Below are 24,809 nucleotides of genomic sequence, written 5' to 3'. Positions count from 1 at the left end.
TATATATATGTATATATATGTGTATATATATATATATATGTGTATGTGTATGTGTATATATATATATATATATATATATATATATATATATATGTGTGTATGTATATGTATGTATATATATATATATATTTATATATATATATATATATATATGTATATATATATATATAAATGTGTGTGTATATATATCTTAGAAGATTTTTCCTGTAAATACTAATATTGTAGCAGTAAAACAGACCTCACTAGTCCCAGCAGTTAATTTTTTTTTTGGTAAAAGCTTAGGCATGTAAAAAAAACAGTGTCGTAAATACTGGGCATGGAAACACAATCCGTGTAAAAGCTGGTATTAATGACTTAGTTCCACTTGTTTCTAGTAAGGCTAGACGGGTTTAAAAAATCTGAGAGTGGGGTAGTGACTAAAATTACTGACAGACCACCTTGTTATCCTTGTCTGGACTGTTTGAAATCTGAAACAGACACATCACCAGCAGTTCCTACAGTTCCTGCTCCCAGTAAAGTTGACACTGATTTATTGTTTTTTGAAGGGAGTGCTCATAGTGCACAGTTAGAGATAGGAAATACTGTTAGCTTTTCAGATACAAGGCAGACCAGTGCTGTTAATGATTGGGCGAATGATTTAAGTGATGTACAAAGTTCGAGCCCAAGGGATGATCAGAAGTATGCTGTAGCTCACGTTAATGTTGCCAGTGACATACCAGATTTTCAGAATATTAATGAAGGCTGTGATACTTCAGCACCGAATCAGTTGGTGTATTTGACTTCATTTCATGTTGGGAAGGATGGCAGACCATGTATTTCATTACTCATGGGAAAGGAATTATGGCACAATGTGTTACTTGATACAGGGGCTTCAGTTTCATTTACAAACAGACCTCTGCCAGAAAGTCCAAGTACAGTTCTCGTGCTATCAGGGTTTGAAGGGTCAAAGGTAGCTGCAGTCAGCAGCAAGCCTGTGGAGATCACCTTTTTTAAATAAAGCCAACCAGCCAGGGAAGAGAATAACAGCAAAATTCTTGTTATATCCCCAGTGTGAGAGTACCATTTTGAAAATGGACATTATGTCAAAATTAGGTGTTGTGTTTAAATTTTAATAGCAAGATATTGTAAAATATAAAAATGCTATGACATCAATTTGACTACAGACTTGCAAGAGTTTATTAGAAGCAAATGTTTATTTTGTGCAGAAAAATGTAAATAAGGTCAGGACAGTAAGCAGTGCTATCAGTTTATAATTGTTAAAAATGCAAATGTTATTTTAAGGACCTGTTATTAAATACAAATTGCACAAGAAATGAAAAGAAGATGTTTAAAAGGCCTAACTGTAAAAAGGACATTTCAACATTAAAGCAGGCCTTCCCTTACCTCATCACCGACTTGGCAATCGCTGTGGGGCAGAAATTGACTTTTTCAGTTATTTCTTCAATGTTTGTTTAAAGTCAAAATGTATGAGTTAAAGCAAGTATGTATGTTTTCAAACAGTTATTTAACAATATCAGTTTGTTTGTTTTTATCAGTGTTCAGGCATTGCTGACAAAAAATATTAATAGTTTAGTCTCCATAATATAACCATAACTTCACAAGCATCTGCTCTGAGCTCCAAGCTCTTCCCCCTACCCATAATACACCACCACTACCTTCCAGCCCTCAGATCTTGTTGGCCGCCGCTTCACAATGCATTGTGATCCTTGAGGTCCAGGTTGTGAGTAGATTTTTTTGACGTGTTTTTTTTCCCTTTTTCTTACTGTTCAGTGTGTTTGCTGGTAGTGTAGGTCTCCTCCCTTCCTCCCCCTCGCTGGTGCATCGAGTGTAGGTACTTTTCCTTAGTTTTCAGGTAGTTCTATAGTAGTTGGGCTTTTTCCCTCCCCCCTCAGCCTCTTGTGTGCTTGTGGTTCTGAGTGTATGGTGAGTGGAGAGTGTCTTTAAAAATCCCATTTTTGTTTCTTGGGACTGGTTATGGCTGATCTCCCAAAACAAGTCTTCAAAGGATGCACTGTGTGTGGCCACAAACAATCGCTTGCTGATGGCCGCACACTTTGTGTTCTTTGTTTGGGTGCTGCCCATCGATCGACGGACTGCAATATTGGCGCAGGTTTTAACCCAAGAACCCTTAAATACCATAGGACTAAACTTATGATGAAGGGCCTGCTCCCTTCTGTATAGGCGGCTGCCTCCTCTTCTGCTTTCGTCACGGCTGTGATCGCCTCTCCTTCGACTCCCACCCTTGCTTCTCCCCCCTCCCAGGCTGGGACTCATCCTCCTGCCTCTAAGCCTGTGGAGGGGGAGCGTAGAAAGGGCAGAGGGCATAGGAGTGGCAAGAGGAAGAGGTTCCCGGGTCTTTCGGCTCCGCTTGGGCCCCCCCCCCAACTTCAGACTAGGCACCGACCTGACTCCCCTCGGCTCCGATCTCCTAGGTATTCTCTGGTGCTAGAGGAGCCCAGGCCATCTTCTAGAGCTTTGGTTCTTCGACCTGCCAGGTCGGAGTCCGTGCCTTCGTCGTGGTCTACCCGGAGTCTCTCAGAAGCTGACATGGATAAAATGATGTGGATATTTATTTGCACACAAATTCAGATGGGAGTCTTGCTGGCCACCTTTCCCTGTGGAGGGGAGGAGCTTGCTTCCCTTCTTTACATCTATAATCTCCTCCTCCAGTCCGACCCCCGGTTTCGAAGTACATGGATCCGAGAGTTCCCCTAGTGAGGGCGTCGGTGCCGACGGTACCTGTTTCCTCGGCGCCAGCAGCTGCCTGGAGCATGTCTGAGCCGACTAGTTCTCGGAGCCGTAGCCTGGGTGTCTGATCCAAGGGGGTGGAGTTTTTTCCTTTGGCTCCTACCTTGTTGGGTCATGGCCATTTCCTCGGCACTCTGTCTGTTTCAGGCCTGGCTCCAATTCCCGCATCGGATCTGGGGAGAGCAGTTCTCTTGCTGGTGTCCCAGGAAGATCGCTCTCCTTTGGCGTTTGATGTCGTGGAAAGGGTTCTCTCCAATGGGTCGAGGCCCCGGACTATATTTTCGGACTCCGCCCCGACTCCCTCTGCTTTGTGTGTGAATCCCATAATTTTACCACAGGGACGGCCCGTGCTTAAGGAGCCCCAGGTTGTTTCCCATGAGGAACAACAAGTACTTTGCGAGCCCCCTCCGGAAAACCCCACTGGAGAGGTTCCTTGCAAGCATACATGCAAGAGGAGGCACTTAGACTCGTCTCTAGAGTCTCTCACTGAGGACACTGATTTGGATGATGGGGAAGATTCCCCCAGATCACCTCCTGAGGATGTGTTTGGAGACTTCGTGGAAATTTTGCAGCAGCAGGGAGGCTGGTCCACCCCAAAACCTCCTGCAAATGAATTTGTGTTCCTGGAGTCTTTCGGCATGGGTCCGTGTACTTCCTGGTTGCCCCCCCCCTTGCGGGTCCATTAGTGGACATGGTCACCTCATTGCCTTGAAAGGAACTGGACACTGTGGAACCAATCCCTAAACAACCAGACAAAATATTGAGCCCCCCCTGCAGACAGACCAGCTTGGAATAAAGGGTCCCCGGTAGATGCTATGGTGGTAGCAGCCACCACCAAGAAGGAACTAGCCCAGGAGAGTTCCTCGGTCCATCCTCCTGACCGTGGGTCTAGGATGATGGTTTGTCTAGGGAAGCGGGTTTATGCGTCAGCAACCTTTTGTATCAGGGCGCTGAACTATCTGGCCCATGTTACTCGACTACAGAGCGACCTGATTAAGGAACTGGCTGAGTCTCCCCCAAAGTCCATGTTGCAGCAGGACAGGGCTGCATTCTCTGCAAGGTTGGCTACCTTGACAGTGGTTTCTGATATGTCTATCCGACTCCTCTCACACGTGACCAAAGGAGTGGCTAGGGCGCCTGGGTTCAGCGTTTCCATCAGGCATAACACATGGGTCAGATTGTGTCAATTCATAGAACCCTTCAAGGCGTCTTTTGTGAATGCCCCGTATGACTGCTCTTCCTTCTTTAAGACCGTCCGTGACACCTTGGTCCCTTGGTCCAGAGTGAGAAAGACGGGAAGACACTGTCTGCCTTCGGAATCTGCTTCTCAAACCCTCAAAGATCCTTTTCCTGGAATCAGCGAGGGCAAAAGATGTGGTTACAGAAGTTTCAGTATTCCCAGGACACTCAGGACCCTTCTTCCCTTAGAGGCATAAGGAGACAGGACAGATGCCGGCCCAGAGGCAGAGGGGGGGTCCGAGGAATTTTGGGTCTCTAGAACCGTTCTCTGACAGGCCCATGCAGCAACCCTGAGGGGTTGCCCGACTGCTCTGCTCTGGAGGCAGTCTGGGGATCGCCTGTCGTTGCATCTGGCGGCATGGGAGTCCATGCCATCAGACCGTTGGGTGCCTCAGATAATTTCCAGAGGCTATTCAATCCCGTTTGTGGTTCTCCCTACACCTTACAAACACCTGCCAGATGTACCACCCGCACAAAGGGCGGCAGCAGCGCTAGAGGTTTCCAAAATGCTGAAGAAATGAGCCATCGAACCCTTCCCCCCCAGATCAGGCATTTACTCCAGGTTCTTTTTGGTGCCAAAAAAGATGGGGGACTTGAGGCCCATTATGGACTTGTCTACTCTGAACCTGTCAGTTGCCAAAGAGAAGTTCCGGATGGTCACTTTACAGTCCATCCTGCCGTACCTGCAAGAGAGGGACTGGATGTGCTCATTCGACCTCCAGGAAGCCTACTATCACATAAAGATGCACAGAAGCTCCAGGAGGTTTCTCTGCTTCCGACTTGGAGCCAATCATTATCAATTTTGAGCCCTACACTTTGGTCTCACCACAGCCCTCAGGGTGTGCACCAAAATGATGGCAGTAGTAGCGGCTCACCTGAGGCTTCAGGGGATTCAGGTCTACCCTTACCTGGACAATTGGCTCCCTACTGCTCCCACCAAGCGTCTACTTTGTCGGACCAGAGACTATTTCCTACGTCTTGCACACTATCTAGGGATTACAATCAACATAGCCAAATCTCTTCTGAACCTTGTCCAGGTAGGAGCACAGATAGACATGTTACAGACAAAAGTTTTCCTGACCTTGGAGAGAGTTCGAAATTTAAGGAAGCATGTCGCTTTCATTTGCCTATCTCATCTTCCCTCAGCAGAGTCTGTTTTAAGGGCCCTAGGTTCTATGGCAGCGACGATGGAACTTGTACCATGTGCTCGCTTACATATGTGAGTACTGCAGTGGACTCTAGCAGTGCAGTGGTCTTTGTTGGATCTTCCTTTGTCACACCTGATGCACATAAGCAAAGTCTGCAGGTCATCCCTTCTATGGTGGATGCAGTCTTTGGAAATCTTGGAAGGAAGACCTTTTGTTTCAGCCCCTGCCCAAGCCAAAGTGACCACGGACTCCTCCCAGGTAGGGTGAGGGGTCATTGTTCGGGAAGGACCGTCCAAGGCATGTGGTCCCCAGTCAAGACCAGTTTGCATATAAACATTCTGGAGATGAGGGCGGTCCTTTTAGCATTGCAGGCCTGTCATGCCTTTCTACCTCTGGGAACCATTGCAATCCAGTCATACAACATGCTAGTGGTCTGGTATATCAACAAACAGGGAGGGACCAGATCTTACCCTCTTTGTCACGAGGCCATGAGAGTTTGGGAATGGGCGATCTCCACCAGTCATTTTCTGGCAGCAACGTATATTCCGGAGCGGTTCATCATTCTGGCAGACAAATTAAGCCGGACTATTCGGAATCCTTCAGTAGTTGAACCCTTGCTGCAATCTCTTCGCATCTCCTTCCAACACGAAGTGCAGCAGGTTCTTTGCTCTGAGCCCTCTGCCGGAGAGTCCCCCAGAGACGCTCAAGTCCATGTTTGGCCTCCCGGTCTTCTTTATGCTTATCCCCCTGTACTCCTTAATCCGAAGTTCCTGCAGAAGGCTTGTCGACTGGGGAGCAAAGTGATCCTCATTGCCTCGTTTTAGCCTTGTCAGGTCTGGTTTCCCTTCCCTTGGTCTCATCTTCTAGCTACTCCTTGGGTCTTGGACCCCATTCAGGATCTCATTTCTCACCCCTCAAGGGTCCCTCATCCGAATCTGGACAGTCTGAAGCTTACAGCCTGGCTCCTCCAGTTCCCTTAATTGCTAGGACTCCCGGATTATTTCTTCGGTCAGGTCTATTCTGGTGGCGGCTCATAAGTCGTCCACCAGGAAGATTTATCGCAGCAAATGGAAGCGTTTTTCCTTTTGGGCCTCTCAAAGGAGTTTATCTTTTCACGGCTCCCATTCCGGCTGTCCTTGACTTTTTGGCAAATATATTTCAACAAGGGGCTAGCTCGTCTACGGTCAAGGTTCAACTAGTCGCCATTTCTCATTTTCACATTGGTGAGAACTCTGCTTCTTTGGCCTCTTCCAGATTGTGCAATGTTTTTATCAAAAGTACCTTCCTCTTACGTCCTCCAGTCAAAGATCCCATCCCCCCGTAGGACCTTACTATAGTACTACAAGCGTTGGTTGCCCCACCATTTGAACCTGCAGCAACCGCAGATCTTAAGTTTTTGTCTTGGAAGACAGCCTTTCTAGTGGCTATCATCTTGGCTAGGAGGGTTTCAGAACTTCAGTCATTGTCTGTCAAGGTCCCATACATGGTTTTCTATAAGGGACAGGGTTTCTCTTCGCACCAGTCCTTTTCTCCCAAAAGTAGCATCTGAGGTTAATATCAATCGAACTATTAATTTACCTGTTTTCTTTCCAAATTTTACAAACAAAATTGAATACGATTTGCAATTGTTGGATGTTCGTAGACAGTTACGGTTCTATTTGCAGTGGACCAAAACTTTTCAAAAATGTGACCAGTTTGTGTCTTTTTCTAAACCTTTTTTGGGTAAACCTATTTCCAAGGTGACCATTGCCAGGTGGATCTGTCTATCTATCCTTCAGATCAACAAGGATAAAGGTCTGGCTCGTCCGGGTCAGGTTAGAGCTCACTGGAAAAGGTCCATGGCTACTTCTGCGGCTTTTTGGTAGAGAGTATCCTTAAAATGACATTTGTTCTGTGGCTACTTGGTCCTCATCTCATACCTTTATTTCTCCCTATATATTGTATTTGATTTCTTGAAGGAGAGCATCCTTTGGGTGCATGGTGCTCTGGAATATCCTTCCATGAGGGCCACCCAGGACTGTCCCACAGGTTGAAGATCAAATGAATTAAACTACTTCAGATAAAGGAGTTATGTACTCACCATTACGTTCCATCTGAGTAGTTCTAATTCATATTTCTTTAACCATCCCTCCCGCCTTCCCCCTAGTGTTATCTTATGGACAGCACTCATAGCTGGTATTTTGTGTGTGTAAGGTGTTTTGAATTGGGTTGTTTAGTGTAGGGTGCAGCAAACTCGGTCTGAGGGTTGAAAGGTAGTGGTGGTGTTAACAATAGTACTACATTTCAGTTTATGTTCAGGCAATGTTCTCATGTTTTCAGGTTCATAGTAACAATTGTACAGCAGTACTAGCTTTCAGTCTATGTTCAGACAGTAATAGTTTGGTCTTCTGAATATAAGATGTACCAGTTTCAGTTATGCTTTTATCTGTGTTTAATTAACACTGGCAAAATATATTCTTTTAGTTTAGTTAGTTTCCAGAGTATACACAGCTATTTTTAAATGTTCAGTATATGCTAATGTAAATTTCAGTCACGTTTCATAATATGACATTGATATTCAGTTATGTGTTTAGTATAGTACATTTCAGACAAATCTCAAAATACATTAGTTAAGGGTAAAGTAACAGAATTATTTTTACAGGCTTATTAAAATAAGTTATTTAAATACGTAGTAATAGTTATTCAGCAGACTCATGGTATAGCAGGGCAGGCTTAATGTGTTTAGTTTACAAATTACAGTGCACGTTTACAGATTACAGTGCACTTTACATAATTATTGTACGTTAGTAAGAAATTAAGGACACTAACGGACAATACAAAGGTATAAACTTAAAATACAGAAAGTATAGGGTTTAGTAAACTATTATTGCTTATAAATATTTTTAAATGTTAAAAAAGGTAAGTAACATTATAGAGCAAATTTAATTAAAAATGTAGACACAAGTTTTAACACAGAATATGGTAATTATGCTTCAAGACCACTTATAAAGTTATCTTTTTAGTGCAGATTTTGATTAGCTTCAGAAAATAGCCATTATGCTTGATACTCTATACAATATGCGGCAGCAAAAAAAAAAAAAAAAACTGCCAGGGAGGGGATTCCTGTATATCCAATGCAGTGGAAAGAGATTAAGGTGAAAGGTCTAACAGAGGTGAGCCAAGTAGGCTCAACGAATGATACATGAAAAAATATTATATAGCTCTTACTTGCTTCTTGCTTCTTGCCTGGATGGATTCTTGCTAAAATTCAAAGTCTGATTATATTTGCATTCACAGTCTGTTGCATACAGAAACTTGCAGAATATACACTGATGAGAGAATATACTTTGCAGCATCAACTTTAAAGAGCAGTAACAAATAACTTTTTATAATAAATCAAGTACTGTTCCAACTTTACTTCTCATATAGTACAGATGATGAGAGATATATCAGAACACCAAATGTGTTCCTACCATATCCCAAACAACTGGATTTATACAGCTCTTTATATACTCTTTTTAAACATATTTTGGAGAATTGCTTATCCTGTAGAAACAATACTAAACTTCCTTGTTTAACAATGTCTTGTAAGAGACCAGCTTTTCTGACAGTGTGAATATCCTGTAACAGTGTCCTAAAACATATTTTTGAGGAAACACATTGTCCTGTATTCTATTTGAATCTGTGTATAGAAACATGTGTTCTTATGTCAATGCTGATAAGCATATCCTGTTTTTTATGAAGAAAAACATATTTTTGAGAAAACACATAGTCAGAGATCAACTTTTCTGACAGTGTGAACATCCTGTATTTTATTTGGATCTTTGTATCTGTTCTTATGTCATATCCTGTTTCATGTCATTGTTCTTTAAAAGCAGATTTTGCATTTTTGTTCTTGCATAACATCCTGTTTTGAGTCTGTAAGGGAATAATGTCCATTCAGCAGATTCCTTTTCCAAGCCATGGTCATCTAGTATGACTGCTGATCACATATTACTTAAACTTTGTTTCTGCATTTTCTTTCAGCATATTTACAACATAATTAATTTCAGATTTATATTCATAAAATCTAACAATACAAATCTGGCAAAGATCCAAGACATGCAGGGGGGATGCTGATTAAAGGGCACAATGCAAAGCTGACAATTCAGACCTGGGAGTAAGGTTGTGTGTGTATAAAACAGAACAAGGGGCACTTTTGCCCTATGTACCAAAATTATTGCCTAAGCAGCTAATCAAATACAACCATTAGCTACTAGGTCATGTACATTTTCAGAAAATTTGGCCTATCATAAAGTGTAAGTTTTAAACTTCTCAGCTAAAATACCTATGTAAAAAATTCAAACGGGTATAATATGTCTGCAGACTAATCATATGTTTAAAAAAAACCCTCAGTTGCAGAGAGTGCCAGTTTCAGAACAAGAATGATACGGTATACAGATACATTTTGCAAGATCTCTTCCTCCAGCAAAAGGGGGTTAAATAATGTACAGATTTTAAATATGTCAGTCATACATAAGAACTTAGAATTAAAGGCTCTAAAGACTATAAATCTAGGTAATATAAAAATCAAATCATAAAGTTTATAAATTTCAATACAAATAGGCCATAAATGCTCAAGTGACACCTAGTGGTCAAATTTAAAATTTCAAGTTTATTCAAATCATAAAGTTAAGACTTCAATCCAAACAGGCCATGAATGCTCACATGACACCTAGTGGTCAAAATTAAAATTGCAGGTTTAGCAAATAATTTTTATTTATTTTTTTTTTTGTTCAGATTATGAGTCAAGTAGCAATGTAAATGTAAGGTAATTACAGAAGTAGGTCCTGGTAGACTTTCTTCAGGGACCTCAGGGGCAACTGTTAGATTAGGGACTTCAATTTTAAAGTCGTTAGACATGCTAAAGGGTAAAATAAATTGTTTCATTTATGCATAAAATACAGTTAAGCAGAAGGAAAAATAACCTTGGTGGTCAAGCATGAGAGACAGTTTATTAGAAGGGAAAGATAAAAATAAAGTGTGCAGACAGAATGTTCTTTTCTCAGGGGAAAGATACAATCTTGCTAGCTACAGAATGTTCCTTAATGGAACGTTGCACATACGAGACAAAGCCTGAGACCAAGGTTAGGAGAAGTAAATAAGGGAAATTACTGGACTGAAGAAATATATGATGTTGTGTTCAGGATAGCAGTTCAGTTAAGGTTAGTATGTTCTTTCGACCTGTTACTTCAGGGAAGATGACACACTTGAGTCAGTATAGAAGACAAGTCGTGTAAAGACCGTTAGTTTACGTTGTTCAGGACAATCAGAATATGATGTGTAGTAACTTTGAACACTAATTGTTTATCAGTACTGTTAATGAAAACAGTATTTGGATATTGTGAACATCTAATAAGGCCTTATTGAATGAACTACAGTGTTTGGAGAATTCATTCTGAAAAGTGCACAAAACTTGGCACGTGTTCAGCATGAGCTTGGGTAATTAACAGACTTTTGTTTCTCAGTCTCATTGCATACAGTGTTTCCAGCTAATTACAGTACAGTACAATATTATCAATTATTACAAGTAGGCTTACCCCAGGGTTCAAAAAGTTAAGTGTGTGCAGCTACAAAGGCATGTTGGACTGGGATGTGTAATCCTCATCTCACTGGAAAACGTTTTAAACTAATGTGTGAATGCAGTTTCAAACATTTTACTCAGACCTACATTTGTTCTGCTTTCCCTCATCGTGTATACCTGTCTTTAAAAGACTGTTATTAGATTTGGGCATAAATACAGAACCTAAAAAGGGAGGGGGGTTATTTAGATCCTTCCCTTCATTTACCCAGTGAAACAAACTCTCCATTTGCTAAGTTAATCCAGCATGAGGCATTGAATTGTGAATGTTTCATGGAGTGACCCTGAGCAAGTCATGAAACCAGACAGTGCTTCTAGGCTGATCCTGAAATATGTCCATGGGGTTCAGTGCTGTGTACTCCTGTTAGTATGCCCACACATCTTCAAATGGAATGCTCCATGTTATTCAAGTTTTGTGCTGTGTGTCTATCACAGCACTGATGCAGGTCAAGTTACAACTCCAACATATTTGATTGTTTAAGCTTTACAAAGTTATAGGATTTTAAAAAGTTTATAGTATATAGAATCACAGTTTACTAGATCTTTTTTTTTTTTTTGTACTGTGCAGATGCGAGTTAAGAAGCACCGTTGGTATAAGAAGATTCTGAAGACGCGGAACCCACTTATCTTCTCTTTGGGTTGGAGACGATTTCAGACTATCCCAGTGTTTTACATCGAAGATCACAATGGCAGACACCGATTACTCAAGTACACACCAGAACATATGCACTGTGGTGCCACAATTTGGGGTATGTTGTGATCAGTAACATGTTGATGTGGGAGATAATGTAGAATGTACCACCTCGTTTTTGGGGAAGAAGTTATGTTTGTCAATACTGTTACCATCTTTTAGTGTTAGCAGCCAGGATTTGTGATGGTATATTTGGCAGATCAGTTCATGGTTAGAACATAAAAAGAAGTCCAGTGCAGGAGGCTTTGCACAGACTACGTCTGCGCTGTGCTATATCCGTAACATCAGATGAGTGACTGTAAACAAAGCAGTAGACAGAGGCATACTTTTTTTGTAGAGAGACTGCTGTCCTTTCCCATGAGTATAAGTTTACTTGTGGTATTTACTGCATACATTTGTGTTGGGAGAAACACTCTGGGTCTCCTTTGATTATTACTTGTGACATCCAGTGCCCACAGGAGCAGACAGCCATGTGAATTCCAAGGATGATTTTGGAGGATTTTTTTTTTTTTTGTTAAACATTAATGGAGGCATCTTCAAAACTGGATATGTAGTTCTTCAGCTGGATAAGAAAATAATTAAATAAGTAAACAACAAAGCATGTGAAAAGAAGCTGGAGATTACATGGATATTGTTTCCAGAACTGGTAATGTGCAGGTCCCAAGTCCAAGCTTATCATCACTCCCTCCATTTTCTACATGTGGATGGGTTGTCATGTCAGATGTCGATGCCACTGTCCTACCTTCTTCAGCCGATATGTCTAACTGTTGCAGATGGTCTCTCATGCAGTCTCTCCACCTCTTTGATGGATGTCCATGTGTCCTTTTGCCATTTTCTTATCTCTGAAATCTGCTTCACCATATCATCTGCTTTCCTGCACATGTGGTTAAACCAATGTAATCTGTTCTCCTTGACCTTCTGTGCAATAATTCCAAGCATATCAGAGGATGTGATGTTATCTATGTCATTATTCATCACTGTAGGGTCTTGGATCTGAGCCAGCAACATTCACACAGATAGAGGAGCTCTATCTCCAGTAATCCCCTACTGCCCTCTAACCCCCAGATCTCATTTGCCACTGTTTGATATGGATGTGATCTTTTGCTCTTGCATCCAGATAAGTGATTGGTTTCATTTTTTGCCATACTTTAGCTTAGTTTAATGGGTTTAACGCCATTTTGTTTGTTATTTTAGCATTTTGAATAGTAGTTCCTCCCCTCCCTTAGTTTTAGCTTGTTTGAATCATTTGCTGCTGGTTGTTGGGTTTTTGGCACCCTTTTATTCTTAGCCATTAGGGCTGTTGTAGTTTAGTGTTTTCTGTAGTCCCCACACAGCAGTTGGAGTTCATAGGAGTCCAGCTAGACTCCGTCTCAGAGATTGCAGCATTGCCTCTACGCCGAGTTCAGTTGATCTGGGAGCAGGTCATGCTAATCTTTGGCCTTTTGCATGCCCTGGTTCACTTGATTCTTTGAACTCTAGGATCCATGGCCATTTGGCTTGTTCCCCTAGCAAGGTATTGTATGCAGGTTTTACAGTGGACCCTGGAGGTTCATTGGTCTGTTCTGTCTCATTCCATGTCCACCTCAGTGCAATTCATGCCCGTATGCAGATGGCACCTTCTTTGGTGGCTTCAGTCTCGGGATCTCTGCCTAGACTGGCTCTTTTCTCTTCCTCCGCCCAAGGCCACAGTGACCACGGATGCTTCCTTTTTGGGGTGGGGGGGCATTTTAAAGGGAGAACTGTCCAAGGCCCTTGGTCCCCTGTAGAGACCAAGTTGCACATAAACGTCCTAGAGATGAAAGCAGTTTTACTAACGTTACAAGCCTTTTAGGACGGTCTCCCTCTTGGGATAATTGCACTTTAGACGGACAACATGGCAGTGGTTTAGTATGTCAACAAGCAGGGGGGAACACTGTCTTACCCATTGTGCAGAGAGGCCATGAGAGTGTGGGAACGGGAGATGTCCTTCGGGCACTTTCTTCTTGCAGTGCATATACCCGGGGAATCCAACGTGTTGGCTGACAAACTCAGTAGATCCATCTTGAGTCCTCACGAGTGGTCCCTCAGTCCCATGGTGGCAAAGCAGATTTTCGACCACTGGGATCAACCATGCTGCAACCTCTTTGCCTCCCCATCTAACCACAAGTGCAGCATGTACTTACCTCTGATCCTCCATCCCGGGGAGTAACCAAGGGATGCTCTAGTCCACGATTGGCCTCTGAGTCTCCTTTATGCTTATCCTCCTGTCTCTCTAATTCCTAAAGATTTGCAGAAAGCACAACACCTGAGGACATCTTTGATCTTCATTGCCCCTTTCTGGCTTCATCAGCCGTGGTTCCCCTTCATTAGGTCTCATCTGAAGTATCCTCCCTGGGTACTGGATCCTCTTCAGGATCTGATCTCCCATGTTTCAGGGCTTCCTCTTCCAAATCTTCAGACTATTCATCTAACCGCATGGTTTCTTCAGTTCCAGTGACCTTGAAACCCAGACTGGCATCCCCCATCAAGCATATTATTCTAGCCTCCCATAAACCTTCCACCAAAAGGTTTTTAGTAGTAAATGGAAAAGGTTTTCTACCTGGGTTAAGAGCAGGAATCTGGATCCCTGTTCTGCCTTTTTTTCAGATATCCTTTTGCTCTTATCCTCACTTTTCCAAGCAGGAGCAAGTTTATCTGCTATTAAGCTTCAGTTAGCAGCTATTTCTAATTTTTATGAGAACAGTGAGTTTACGTTTTCTTAAGGCTTTGCAAAGCATTCATGAAGGGGGTTTTCCATCTAAGACCGCCTATTAAGGATCCCTTGGCTCCTTGGAATTTAATCTTAGTACTGCAGACTCGGAGTCCTTTTGAACTTGCTAGTTCGTGCAATCTCAAAGTCTTGTCATGGAAACCGCCTTCCTGGTTGCCATAACTTTGGTTAGGAGTGTTTCCGAATTGCAAGCTCTTTCCATTACTCCTCCGTGTATGATTTTTCACAAGGACAGAGCATATCTTGGGGCAAATCCCTCTTTCTTGCCCTAGGTTGCTTCTTAATCCAATCCAAACCAATGTATTCAGTTGCCAGTGCTCTTTCCTAATTATTCTAACAAAGGAGAGTACATTCTACCTACTTTGGACGTACAGAGGCAATTATGTTTTTATCTACATAGGGCCAAAGGATTTCGCAAGTCAGAGCAGCTCTTTGTTTTTTTTTCCCAGAACAGACATGGTCTCCCAGTTTCTAAGGTGACTGTTTCTAAATGGATCTCTAGCCACATCTGTACAGTCTACGACAGTAGGCATCTTGAAGTTTTGGGAAGAATCGGGGCTCATTCTGTGAGGTCCATGACCACTTCCTCAGCGTTCTTAGCCAGACTTCCTATTGATGACATTTGTGCTGCTGCCACTTGGTCCAATTCTCACACCTGTATGTCTCATTACAAGCTGAATTTGATTTGACTCCACAGTGCTCCAGCATGTCCTTCCTTGGCTCCACAGTGCTCCAGCATGTCCTTCCTTGAGGCCTCCCAAGATAAATAGTAGCTGGGGGTAATGGATGATGACATGGATAACATCAGATAAAGAGTTATGTACTTGGCATCTGTGTTATCCTTTGTCATTATTCATCACATTTCCCTCCAGCCTTCCCCCTTCTTTGCTGGATTTTGGAGGAAATTGGGTGTTCTGGGTTCCGGACTCTTTCTTCTCCTCTTTTTGGTAGCGGAGGAGTACTGGATATGTTAGCAAACTCGATCTGAGAATTAGAGGGCAGCAGGGGATTATGGGAGAGGGAGTAGGTTGAGCCTTGGATGTATCTATGTGAATGCTGCAGGCTTGGATCCAAAGTCATGATGCTTGTGGAAAAGACTTTGATGCCTAGGGAATGTAGACTTCTAACTGTTTAGCCATCAGGTGAGAAACTGGGATACTGAGCAGCATTGCCTCTTCTGCATAGGAAAGGAACATAATATTGAGCAATGCCACAGTTGTCAGTGATACAGTCAAGTCTTCTAAATATACAGGCAGGAGAAGATCTGAACCTTTATGTCTTGTGAGGAGGCAGCACTAGGGATTGCTCAGTACAGTGGCCAGTAAGTAGGTGCTCACATGCTCTCAGGCTTTCTTCTGCACACCATGAGAAGCTGAAGGGTATGGTTAACAGACATCAGCTGTATTGTTCTGAAGAGCTTCATGGGTTCTGAGAGTCACCAACTTTCCCTGAATGAGCGAGGGTTTTAGCCCATGCCTGTCCTGCTTCTCAAAAGAAAAACTATGTTTGAGAGGTCTACCTCTGGCAGTGGAAACACCACTGCCTCAGTGTTGCTTTCCAGGGGTGTGAGCATTGCTTCCCCCTGAACAAGTGGCAGGAAATCAGCAGTGTAACCGGCACTTGAGTACTGGTCTTTTGAGATCCCCCAGCTGTTGCTTAGCAGTTGCAATCGAGACTGATGGCTTTTCTGTGCATACCTCGTTTTATGTATAGGATGAGGATATTTTAAACACTATATTTTTAAAAACCTAATTGAAGGTGGTATTTTAATGAGATGAGGGTAGCCATGTGACCTTGCAATTACTACTTAAAAGACCAATGGCTTTACAATGTATTTTAACTCTGAAGAAGCTTGGTAATAACCGAGCGAAAGTGCTTGGTGGATTTACTGTTTGGTTTTAACTTGCGTTAATAAAGGAGCTGCTTTAACCTACTGGTTTTGTGACTACATCTTTTGAGATTCGGGTCCTGTTGCCTTTGATTTGGTTTCCTGTCTTGGTTTTGTGCTTGGTTTTGTGCTTGGTTATATTTGATATTATGTATAGGATGATTTTATGGCCAAGCTGAGAAATGATTCACCAGGTTCCCTACTCCAGATGTCAGATCAGGCCCTCAACATAAAACAGTTTGATATCTGGTAAGCTTTCTCTTCATGGGTGACTGAGTGCCCCCTAAGGAAGCATGAACTGATTGCAGCACCAGGCCCACTGCTGCCTTTGGCGACTGCAGTCCCAAGCTTGAGTGCCTTCTCTCCCATCCTGTAGAATTCAACCATAGCAAGACTGACCTCTCATGTGTCAAGCAGGCAGTGGTTTATCTTGTAGATGGACTGAGAGCTTTTCTTTCTTTGAGCTTTGTGAGAGAAATTTACACTATGCAGGGACCATTTTCTGTAAGACAAATAAAAATGATCAGACACCTTCTCCTTCACCCCCATCCCATCATATCAGCAATTTAAATAAGGTTTCAGACTCCTGATGTTCTCTGTAGAACAGGCTGAAACCTCTCCTTTGACATAAGTTGAGTATTTGGAGAAAGAGGAGAGGCCTTGAGTCCCCCCCCCCCCAGTCTAGTACTCAGGGATGGATAACATCTTTGTATCCTGGAAGATTTCAGATACCAGTCTTTCTACTCCCTAAAAAAGATGATACCCTCTGCATACCACCAGCTAAGCATAATGAAATTTTTGTAACCAATATAGAGCAACTCTAGTGCAATGTTTTCAGTCTGGCATACATTCCAGAGACAACAGCAGCTTGCCACCTATAAGGATCACAAGATTTTTGACAGGGCTGGGAAAAGGATGTTATCTTCCTTTCTACGAGATCCCATAGCTTTCTGAGTCCTTATTCTAGATTCTAATTCTTTCTGTTAAAATATGCACTGGGAAAGCTGACGGGCCTTTTGTAATAAAGGAGAATATGGTTAACACCCTTAACACAGCTTCTGAAGTGATGTCATTTGCTGTAATTTTGTTTGTGCTGCTAATATAGTTAAGGCAGCAGGTTTGGGACATATGCCTTTGTCTGTTGTGGGATATCTGAAGCTTCCTTTTTTTAAAGATGAGCTCAGGCAAGGTACCCTTGTTGCCACCTTCTGAGGACCATTCATGCTTGGCAGACCTCCTAGGATCTCCTTGAGGACCTTCAAAAGAGAAAGCTGGTGTGGAGATGTTGGATCATTTTTTTCATATCTGCCAGACTTAGTGTGATGGCTTCTTTGCCTGTACTCAACTGGTTAATTTATTCCATATTCGCAGGAGCCAGAGATTCATGGGCTGATGAAAACCCTGTGTCCCATTTGTTCCTGCCCAGGGATCCCCTCATCTGCTAGTGACAAGAGATGGGTGGTAGGGAACATGCAAGATTTGCTGTTGTTGCAGGCAGCCTACCTTCTCCCCTTGCTGAGCGTCCCTTTCCACTGCAATGGCAATTCTGAACTACGCTATTACTGTCCTCTGAGGGCTTCCCTTGGCTAACAATATGATTGCACATGGCGGAAATAGAATCAAGTTCCCACTCTTTCTGGTAAGGGGAGTAATTCATACCTTGGTTTCCAGGTTTTTGCAAGTCACTGTGTTCTAAAGTATAGCATTATACTGCTTTTATACATAGTAAATTGATTTAGATTTCAACAAAATAAAATCTACCAAAAGTGGTATACTTTCATTGAAGCGTTGTCTTCAAGGAGTAACTCATGCATTTCTAAAAGCATTTTGTAGTTGACTGCTGTTTTCACAACTCCTTCCAGTGACTCCCCCTCCTCCTCCTCCTCTCAGCTGTTCCATCCTTTTTTCATAAAGGGGGTGAGCCAGGCTCATCCGTTCCCCAGGTAAAGCAGGAACCATACAGCCATACAACCCATCCATTCCCTGTCTGAGATACAAGAGCCTGTTCATTCACTGAAGTTGAGAATTGGGAGCTAGGGAACGGGCCAGCAAACAAGTCATGAGGACACCCTCCCTTACCTGTTCAAACCCCTCCTCATGATAACCCGTGGCTATTGCTGAAGTGCTGCCTACAAGGTCCCACATATGTTTACATACACACTTAGCTGAATTACACTGACCCAGTCACTGCTACCAGCAACCCTTCTGTTAGGGTCATTGGTGCAAGTAGTCTCACTGTCTCCCCTCTGAATGGGTGAATTGCTCACTCCCACCCTTTTCAGCCTAGCAATGCTCAAGGTCACCTAGTCATGATCATGGCTTAAGCCTGTATGCCACAGGACCAAAGCCTCGCTTTATTTTGTTAGTCAGATTTATTTGAAAGTTGCTCAGTTACATCATTAGAGACCCTTTTTAAACACGACTGTGGTCTTGATCAACAGTCTAAAACATAGCAACAACACAATGACCAGGTTGATAGAACAGATTATATAACAAACACTGTTAGTAAGTTTCCTAGAATTTAAGTATTTTAATAATTACATTTTTTACATAAGGCACTGACGAGAACCAGGGACCCAGTGAAGCTAAAATAAAATTAAGCGAACAGTCTCAGAAAGATCAGTGTTTTTCATCCAAAACATGCACTTCCTCAGATGCATAATCCAAAACCATAGATCACAACTGTAAATACACACCCCTCACCCAATTAACCAATCCAGTATTGAGAATAATTAATCAAATGGTCGAACCTCCAAAATACAAAAGTGATAGAGAAAAATATATAAAAATGCATAAATGGAACAAACAAATGGGCAAATACAAAAATATGCAGCAGATAGGCACAATAAAAATGCAAATGAGTCCACTCAATTACTTTAAAAAACAACTCCTAGGTTAAAAACTTCAATATACCTCAGAAATAGTGGATAAATACATACTATCAGTGCACAGAAAATACATAAAATATAATGCAGTTTTTATAATGATAAATGAAATATATTGTAAAGTAAATGTGTATCTTAAAACTTTGAATGTCTAAAAGTCCTTCCTAAGGGCTAAAAATGTAAAAAATTGTCTACTAGCCCTCCCAGTTGTTCAAAAATGATGAGGCATGAGAAATAAAAAATTGCTTCATTCAGTTGTAAACCACACCAGTAAATAGTGTAAATATGGAACCTATCAAAAATTATTAGTAAATGTACCTTAAAAATCTCAAAATAATCTACAGTCAGAACATACGTAGATGTAAGAAGTAATAATAGCATTGACTCATTTAAAATCTGGCGGCTCTTAATTTGTGGATGGGGGCAATTCTCATTAAGACCTGAGGGTCTGTTAGCTTCCAAATCTCGAATCATCGCTAAGTAGGTCAGGCTGAAAACATCTTAGAAAATCCTAGAAGTCTTAAAGTATCCCTTTCTGTTCAGTCAACACCTCCTTGACTTTGAGGTCAAGAAAATTAGCCAAAGGGGAAAGGTCTTAGAACTGTTAGCTGCCACAATAGCCCTTAGGGGAAGATCCGTAATACTTTTATGGATCATAGGGATCCCAAATATTGATGCAATGAAGGGGTTTGTCAGTCCACAAATAGTTAAAAGTATTGTCGTCAGCCATCCCTTGCTGTAAAAGGTCATCCATCCATCCATACATCCTCAACCCCTTTTTCCCATTTTGCACATAGGGTCGGGGTGTCACTTTAACAGTGACAATCATCTTGAGGCCAAGGTTTACACTGTCCTGTAGAAAGCCACTGATTCATTTTTTGAAACCCTTGAGTACTTGCTTTCATCATTAATACCAAACATTTTACTTTCGTAAATAATGGTATCCATCAACACTATCCCACCTCCCTTGTTAGGTTTCGTAACCCTAACATCTTTATTCTTTCTTTACTTGTTTAACAACACCCTCTCTTCTAAGGAGAGGTTGGGATATGTTTTATGTCTCCTGTGGAATTCCCCCGAGTTCTTTTTCCACTAATTTCAAAATTCCTAAGTTGTGGAATAAAGAGGAAAGGAATGCCTTATGTAAGCATCAGATTGCATATAGTCAGGCCAGTTTCACTTTTTTTGTTTTAGAAGCGATCAAAAAGGATAGGGAGGTCTTCTGGCTGCTCATTTTGGAAGCTAATAGACCCCCAGGTCTTAATGAAAATATATCCCTTGCCCCAGTCCTTACATTTAAGTGCTACCAGATTGTAAATGAGTTAATGATATTATTATTATTTCTTGCATCTAAATATGATTTCTGATTGTAGTTTATTTTTTGACACTTTAAAGCACATTTATTAATAATTTTGAATAAATTCCATATTTACACTATTTGCTGGTCTGGTTTACAATTGAATGAAGCAATTTTTATTTCTCATAATTTTTTTACTATTAATCTGAACACTTGGGGGTGCTAGTAGACACATTTTAGGTTTTAGGAAGGACTTTTAGACATTCAAAGTTTTAAGATAGATATTTATTGTGCAATATTTCATTTATTTAAAAAATGTGTTGTTTTATATATTTTTGTATTTTTTATGCACTGGCAATATGTATTTATCCACTATTTCTGAGGTACTTTGAAGTTTTTAACTTAGGAGTTATTTTTAAAGTAATTGAGCGAATTCATTGTTTCCATGTTTTTATTGTGGCTATCTGCTATATATTTTTTGAATTTGCCCATTTATTTTCTCTGTTTATGCACTTTTGTATTTTTTTCTTTATCATTTTGTGTTTTGGAGGTTCGAGCACTTGATTAATTATGCTCAATATTGGATTGGTTAATTGGGTGAGGGGTGTGTATTTATTGTTGGGATTTGTGGTTTTGGATCGTACATCTGAGGAGGTCCGTGTTTTGGATGAAAAATATAGTGAGAAAGTTAAGCGTTTTTGTCTTCCTGTTGGATTCTAGTAAAATTCTTTCTGAGGCTCTTCGCTTCAGTTTGTTTTAGCTTCACTGGATCCCTCTTTCTCGGCAGGGCCTTTTGTTTGATTTATCTGGTTGCAAGGCTTTGCTGTGATCTTTGGGCACTGAGGTTTCCTTTTTTGACATTTTTACACAGTTATTTAATAGTAAAGAATTTCTTTGAGAAAGGAGTTAAATTCCCCAGTGTTTTTGTGACTGTTACAGCAGTCACTAAGCTGTACCAGACTCCAGGACTTTCATGTAGATGTTGTGGGACTGTCATGGTTTTTCACGGTCACTTTCATACCCATGGCACAGTGTGTTGACATTGGTTCAAGTACATATGCACGTAGTAAGAATGGTACTACGGTATTCCCAAGTTTTTTTTTTTTTTTAATCGGACTGTGGTTCTTGGCCTCAATATGCTACACAGTTCGCAACTTCCCTCTTCTTGAACTAACTGATCATCTTACAGCTAGATGCATTCACAAACGTAATCATTCCAGTGTAGTAGCAGTAGAAGTTCCCCTGTGGCAGCAGAACCATAACACAACTGGACATCAGGTGCTTAAAAATGTGCATATTACCGTTACCCTTCATATATTCAGCACCCCCCTCCACACTTCCAAACAGACTGCTTGTCATAGCTTTAAGTTAATAATATTGGAATCCATCCATACATCACAACCTCTTTTTCACATTTTTCCACATGGGGGTGAAGGTGTCACTTCTAGAATGACACTCTATAGCCAGGGTTTACACAGCCAGGTGGCTAGCCCTGTCACAATTCTTTTGTACCACGCATGTAAAATGAATACAGAACGTCATTATTATTTTGGGAAAACTTGGCAAGGCTTAGAAAGGCTCCCTGGGTCATTAGCCTAATAGTCTATGAATCTATAAACAGATTTTAAGAAAACTGCTGTCTTCGTTGAAAACTTGTTTAGAAATGGCTGGAAGTGGTAAGCAGTTTTGTCTGCTTGTGTAGACTTAATTTGCGCAAACAAACTTAAAAATAAGGCTTTAGTTGTGAACTTTAATACTTTTATGTTTTTGTTCAGTATTCTTTATGTCCCAGATTCAAATTGGCCAGCAGATCAGTTGGGCTTCACCCTGCAAGCATCACTTATTAGCTGCCAGGATCCAGGAAAGATTGTGATTGGCTATAGCTCTCTTTGGATGGTCCAGTAGATAAGAGCAGCCTGGTTGTGGGTAGTTTTAGTACTAACACTTATTTTTTATTCCATTTTAAGTTTAGTCCTGTTGGTTTGCTGCAGCAACTTAAAACATTTTAGTCAGTTTTTAATTTTAGGACATGTTGAATGTTGTTCTTCATGTAATACAGATTTTTGTTATATTTCATCTGATGATAACCATGTTGCCAAAGTGGTTAGAAAATCCTTCTATGTGACCCATCTGATCACGAAAGGGTTCGCATCAAGATCTAAGGATGTAATGGTGCCACTCTAATCTTCACTCATCAGACCCATTATTGAGTACAATGCACCGATTGGAATGTACCTGGCTAGACATCTCCAGCAGCTGGAGAAACCACAGAGGTACCTAACCAAGAGGATTACTGGCCTCAAACAGTTTCCCTATGCAGCACAATTGAAAAAGCTAAGACTGTTCTCTGTTGTATACCACTTTCTCAGAGGCGATCTCTGTCTAACGTACAGAGCCATGTCCAACCCAGAATTGTTGAACATGCTCCATCTTAGCAAAACCAAATCTACTCAAGCTACACGCTCTAGGGATATAAACCTCAACACAACAATGAATAGAACATGCTGGAGGGATAGATTCCCTTCGCAAAGACTTCCCTTACTATGGAACAGGGTCCCAATCTACATAAGACAGAGCCCCTCACTATCACTCTTCAAGAGGAACCTTGATGAGTGGATGGGTAACAGAAAGTTCACACCGGGGATCACACCAACAGCACTACTAGATAGGGGCCAAGGGTACTAGCTGCTAGTACAGGGGGCTAGGGAACTACTAAAGGGGTGGTGAATACCGCACAACGTGGCTGGGCTAATATATGCCTTCGGGCAGATAGCCCAGTACCAACCTATGAAGTTTGCACAAGCAGATAACCATTTCTAAACAGTTTTCAATAAACACAGCAGTTTTGCCTTCAGTCTGTTCATTTCTTATTTATAAACTTGTAATTACATACATGTGTGCGTATATGTGTGTGTGTGTGTGTGTGTGTGTGTGTGTGTGTGTATATATATATATATATATATGTGTGTGTATATATATATATATATATATATATATATATATATATATATATATATATATGAGTTTATATATATATATATATATATATATATATATATATATATATATAAATATATATATATATATATATATATATATATATATATGTATGTGTGTCTGTGTGTGTATATATATATATATAAATATATACATGTCAAAACAAAACATTGAGCCGTACAGCACAGGACGAAAGCGCTTACTCTTCTCTATAGTAATAAAATGTATGTCCTGTGCTGTACCGCTCGATATTTTGTTTTATTTTGACATTTGGATTTTTATTGATATAGAGTCTTTGTTCACCTACTCTACTGTGTTTCTTCTGGTGATATATATGTACATATATAATTTTTTTATCTCTATATGTGTATATCCATATACAGCCCACTGACTCGCTCGTGTGTATTGTATGCATGGGCCCAGTGGGAATGGTCGAACAGTTGCATTGGTCAAAATAGGAATTATAGACCTGTTGGATAGAGACTTCACATCCTGCTTCATCTCCAGAGACCCCCCCCATCCTTGCTACATTTTCTTGTCCTGTAAGTTACTGCAGCTAGTCTACCATCCGAGCTTGATAGTCTTTTTATAATATTGTATTACAATAAAGCTACATCCCATGATACCCAGGTCAGTAGATTTGTGGGACTGGTATGGCAGGAAGGTTGTCACCAAGTAAACATAATATTACACTAAAAACATGTCCCAGTTCATCCAAAAATAAATCTTTTAGTCTCCGTTTTAAAAGTTTATACAAGTAGAACACACATTTAGTGGAAATTAGCTAAATAACACAGGTAGCTATAAATAACCCTGACAGAGAACTTCTGATATTGATAAAAAAAAAATCAGGTTTCTTAAAGGGAAATAGCACTTTGTCAGAAATTAAAATTAAATAATAATTTCTAATAAGGGCAACGGTTTCTCTTTGAGGGGTTCCCCACCAGAGACATAGCTGCAAAAACAAAGCTGTTAACAGTTTGGTAATTCCGTGAATCCCCAGAAATGGTTCTCCTTGAGATGGCAAGAATGTCCTGAAGAGGTCTGCACTCTGACTGCTGATTTCCCTCCTTGGGGCTAGCCAGTCAGCAAGGTGTGCAAGGGAGCCAGAGCTTTGTGAAGCTGGCCAATTGTTTCCTAGGCAGGGAAAGAACCTGTATAGCCTAAAGTCTACTGCAGGAATTTGGACTTCTGCTTTTAAAGGTAAGTGCAATTTACACAGCAGGACTTTACTAAGACAACTGTTTTTCTCACTACTGGTTAAAGTAGTATTTCATAGCATTCTGCTGGTACTTTTTATGAATGCACTAGAAAGGGGGTAACATTATTGTCTTTCTTTATAATGCAACTGTAACAGGTTGACCTTTTGATTAGTTAGTGGCTCAGGAAGCTGACAGAGCTTGGGTGATGGTTGAGAAATATGCAGATTGTCTGCATACTCTCTTGAGAAGGTTATGTGGGCGGCTCCTCCTGTTGTGGCTTGGTACTTCACATTACTGGAGTAAGCTACTTCTCCAAGAACATGCCCCAGAGGTGGAAGGGCTAGTGAAGGTCTGGCCAAGACAGCA

General features: G+C 41.1%; 1 protein-coding gene across 1 annotated transcript in view; it reads left to right on the top strand.

The window, feature by feature from the left end:
• The window catches only part of BMS1 (BMS1 ribosome biogenesis factor), a gene marked incomplete in the record, with an annotated part of 1,196,647 nt that overhangs the window by 896,776 nt on the left and 275,062 nt on the right, over positions 1-24,809 (top strand). Inside the window, 1 exon segment of the mRNA XM_044056283.1 lies at positions 11,303-11,483. Coding sequence (XP_043912218.1) covers positions 11,303-11,483 — 181 coding nt within the window.

The sequence above is a fragment of the Protopterus annectens genome, chromosome 14.part0, assembly GCF_019279795.1.
Source record: "Protopterus annectens isolate FY-2018-M chromosome 14.part0, PAN1.0, whole genome shotgun sequence".
Taxonomy (NCBI): Eukaryota; Metazoa; Chordata; order Ceratodontiformes; family Protopteridae; genus Protopterus; species Protopterus annectens.
This window is presented reverse-complemented; position numbering and strand designations above follow the sequence as displayed.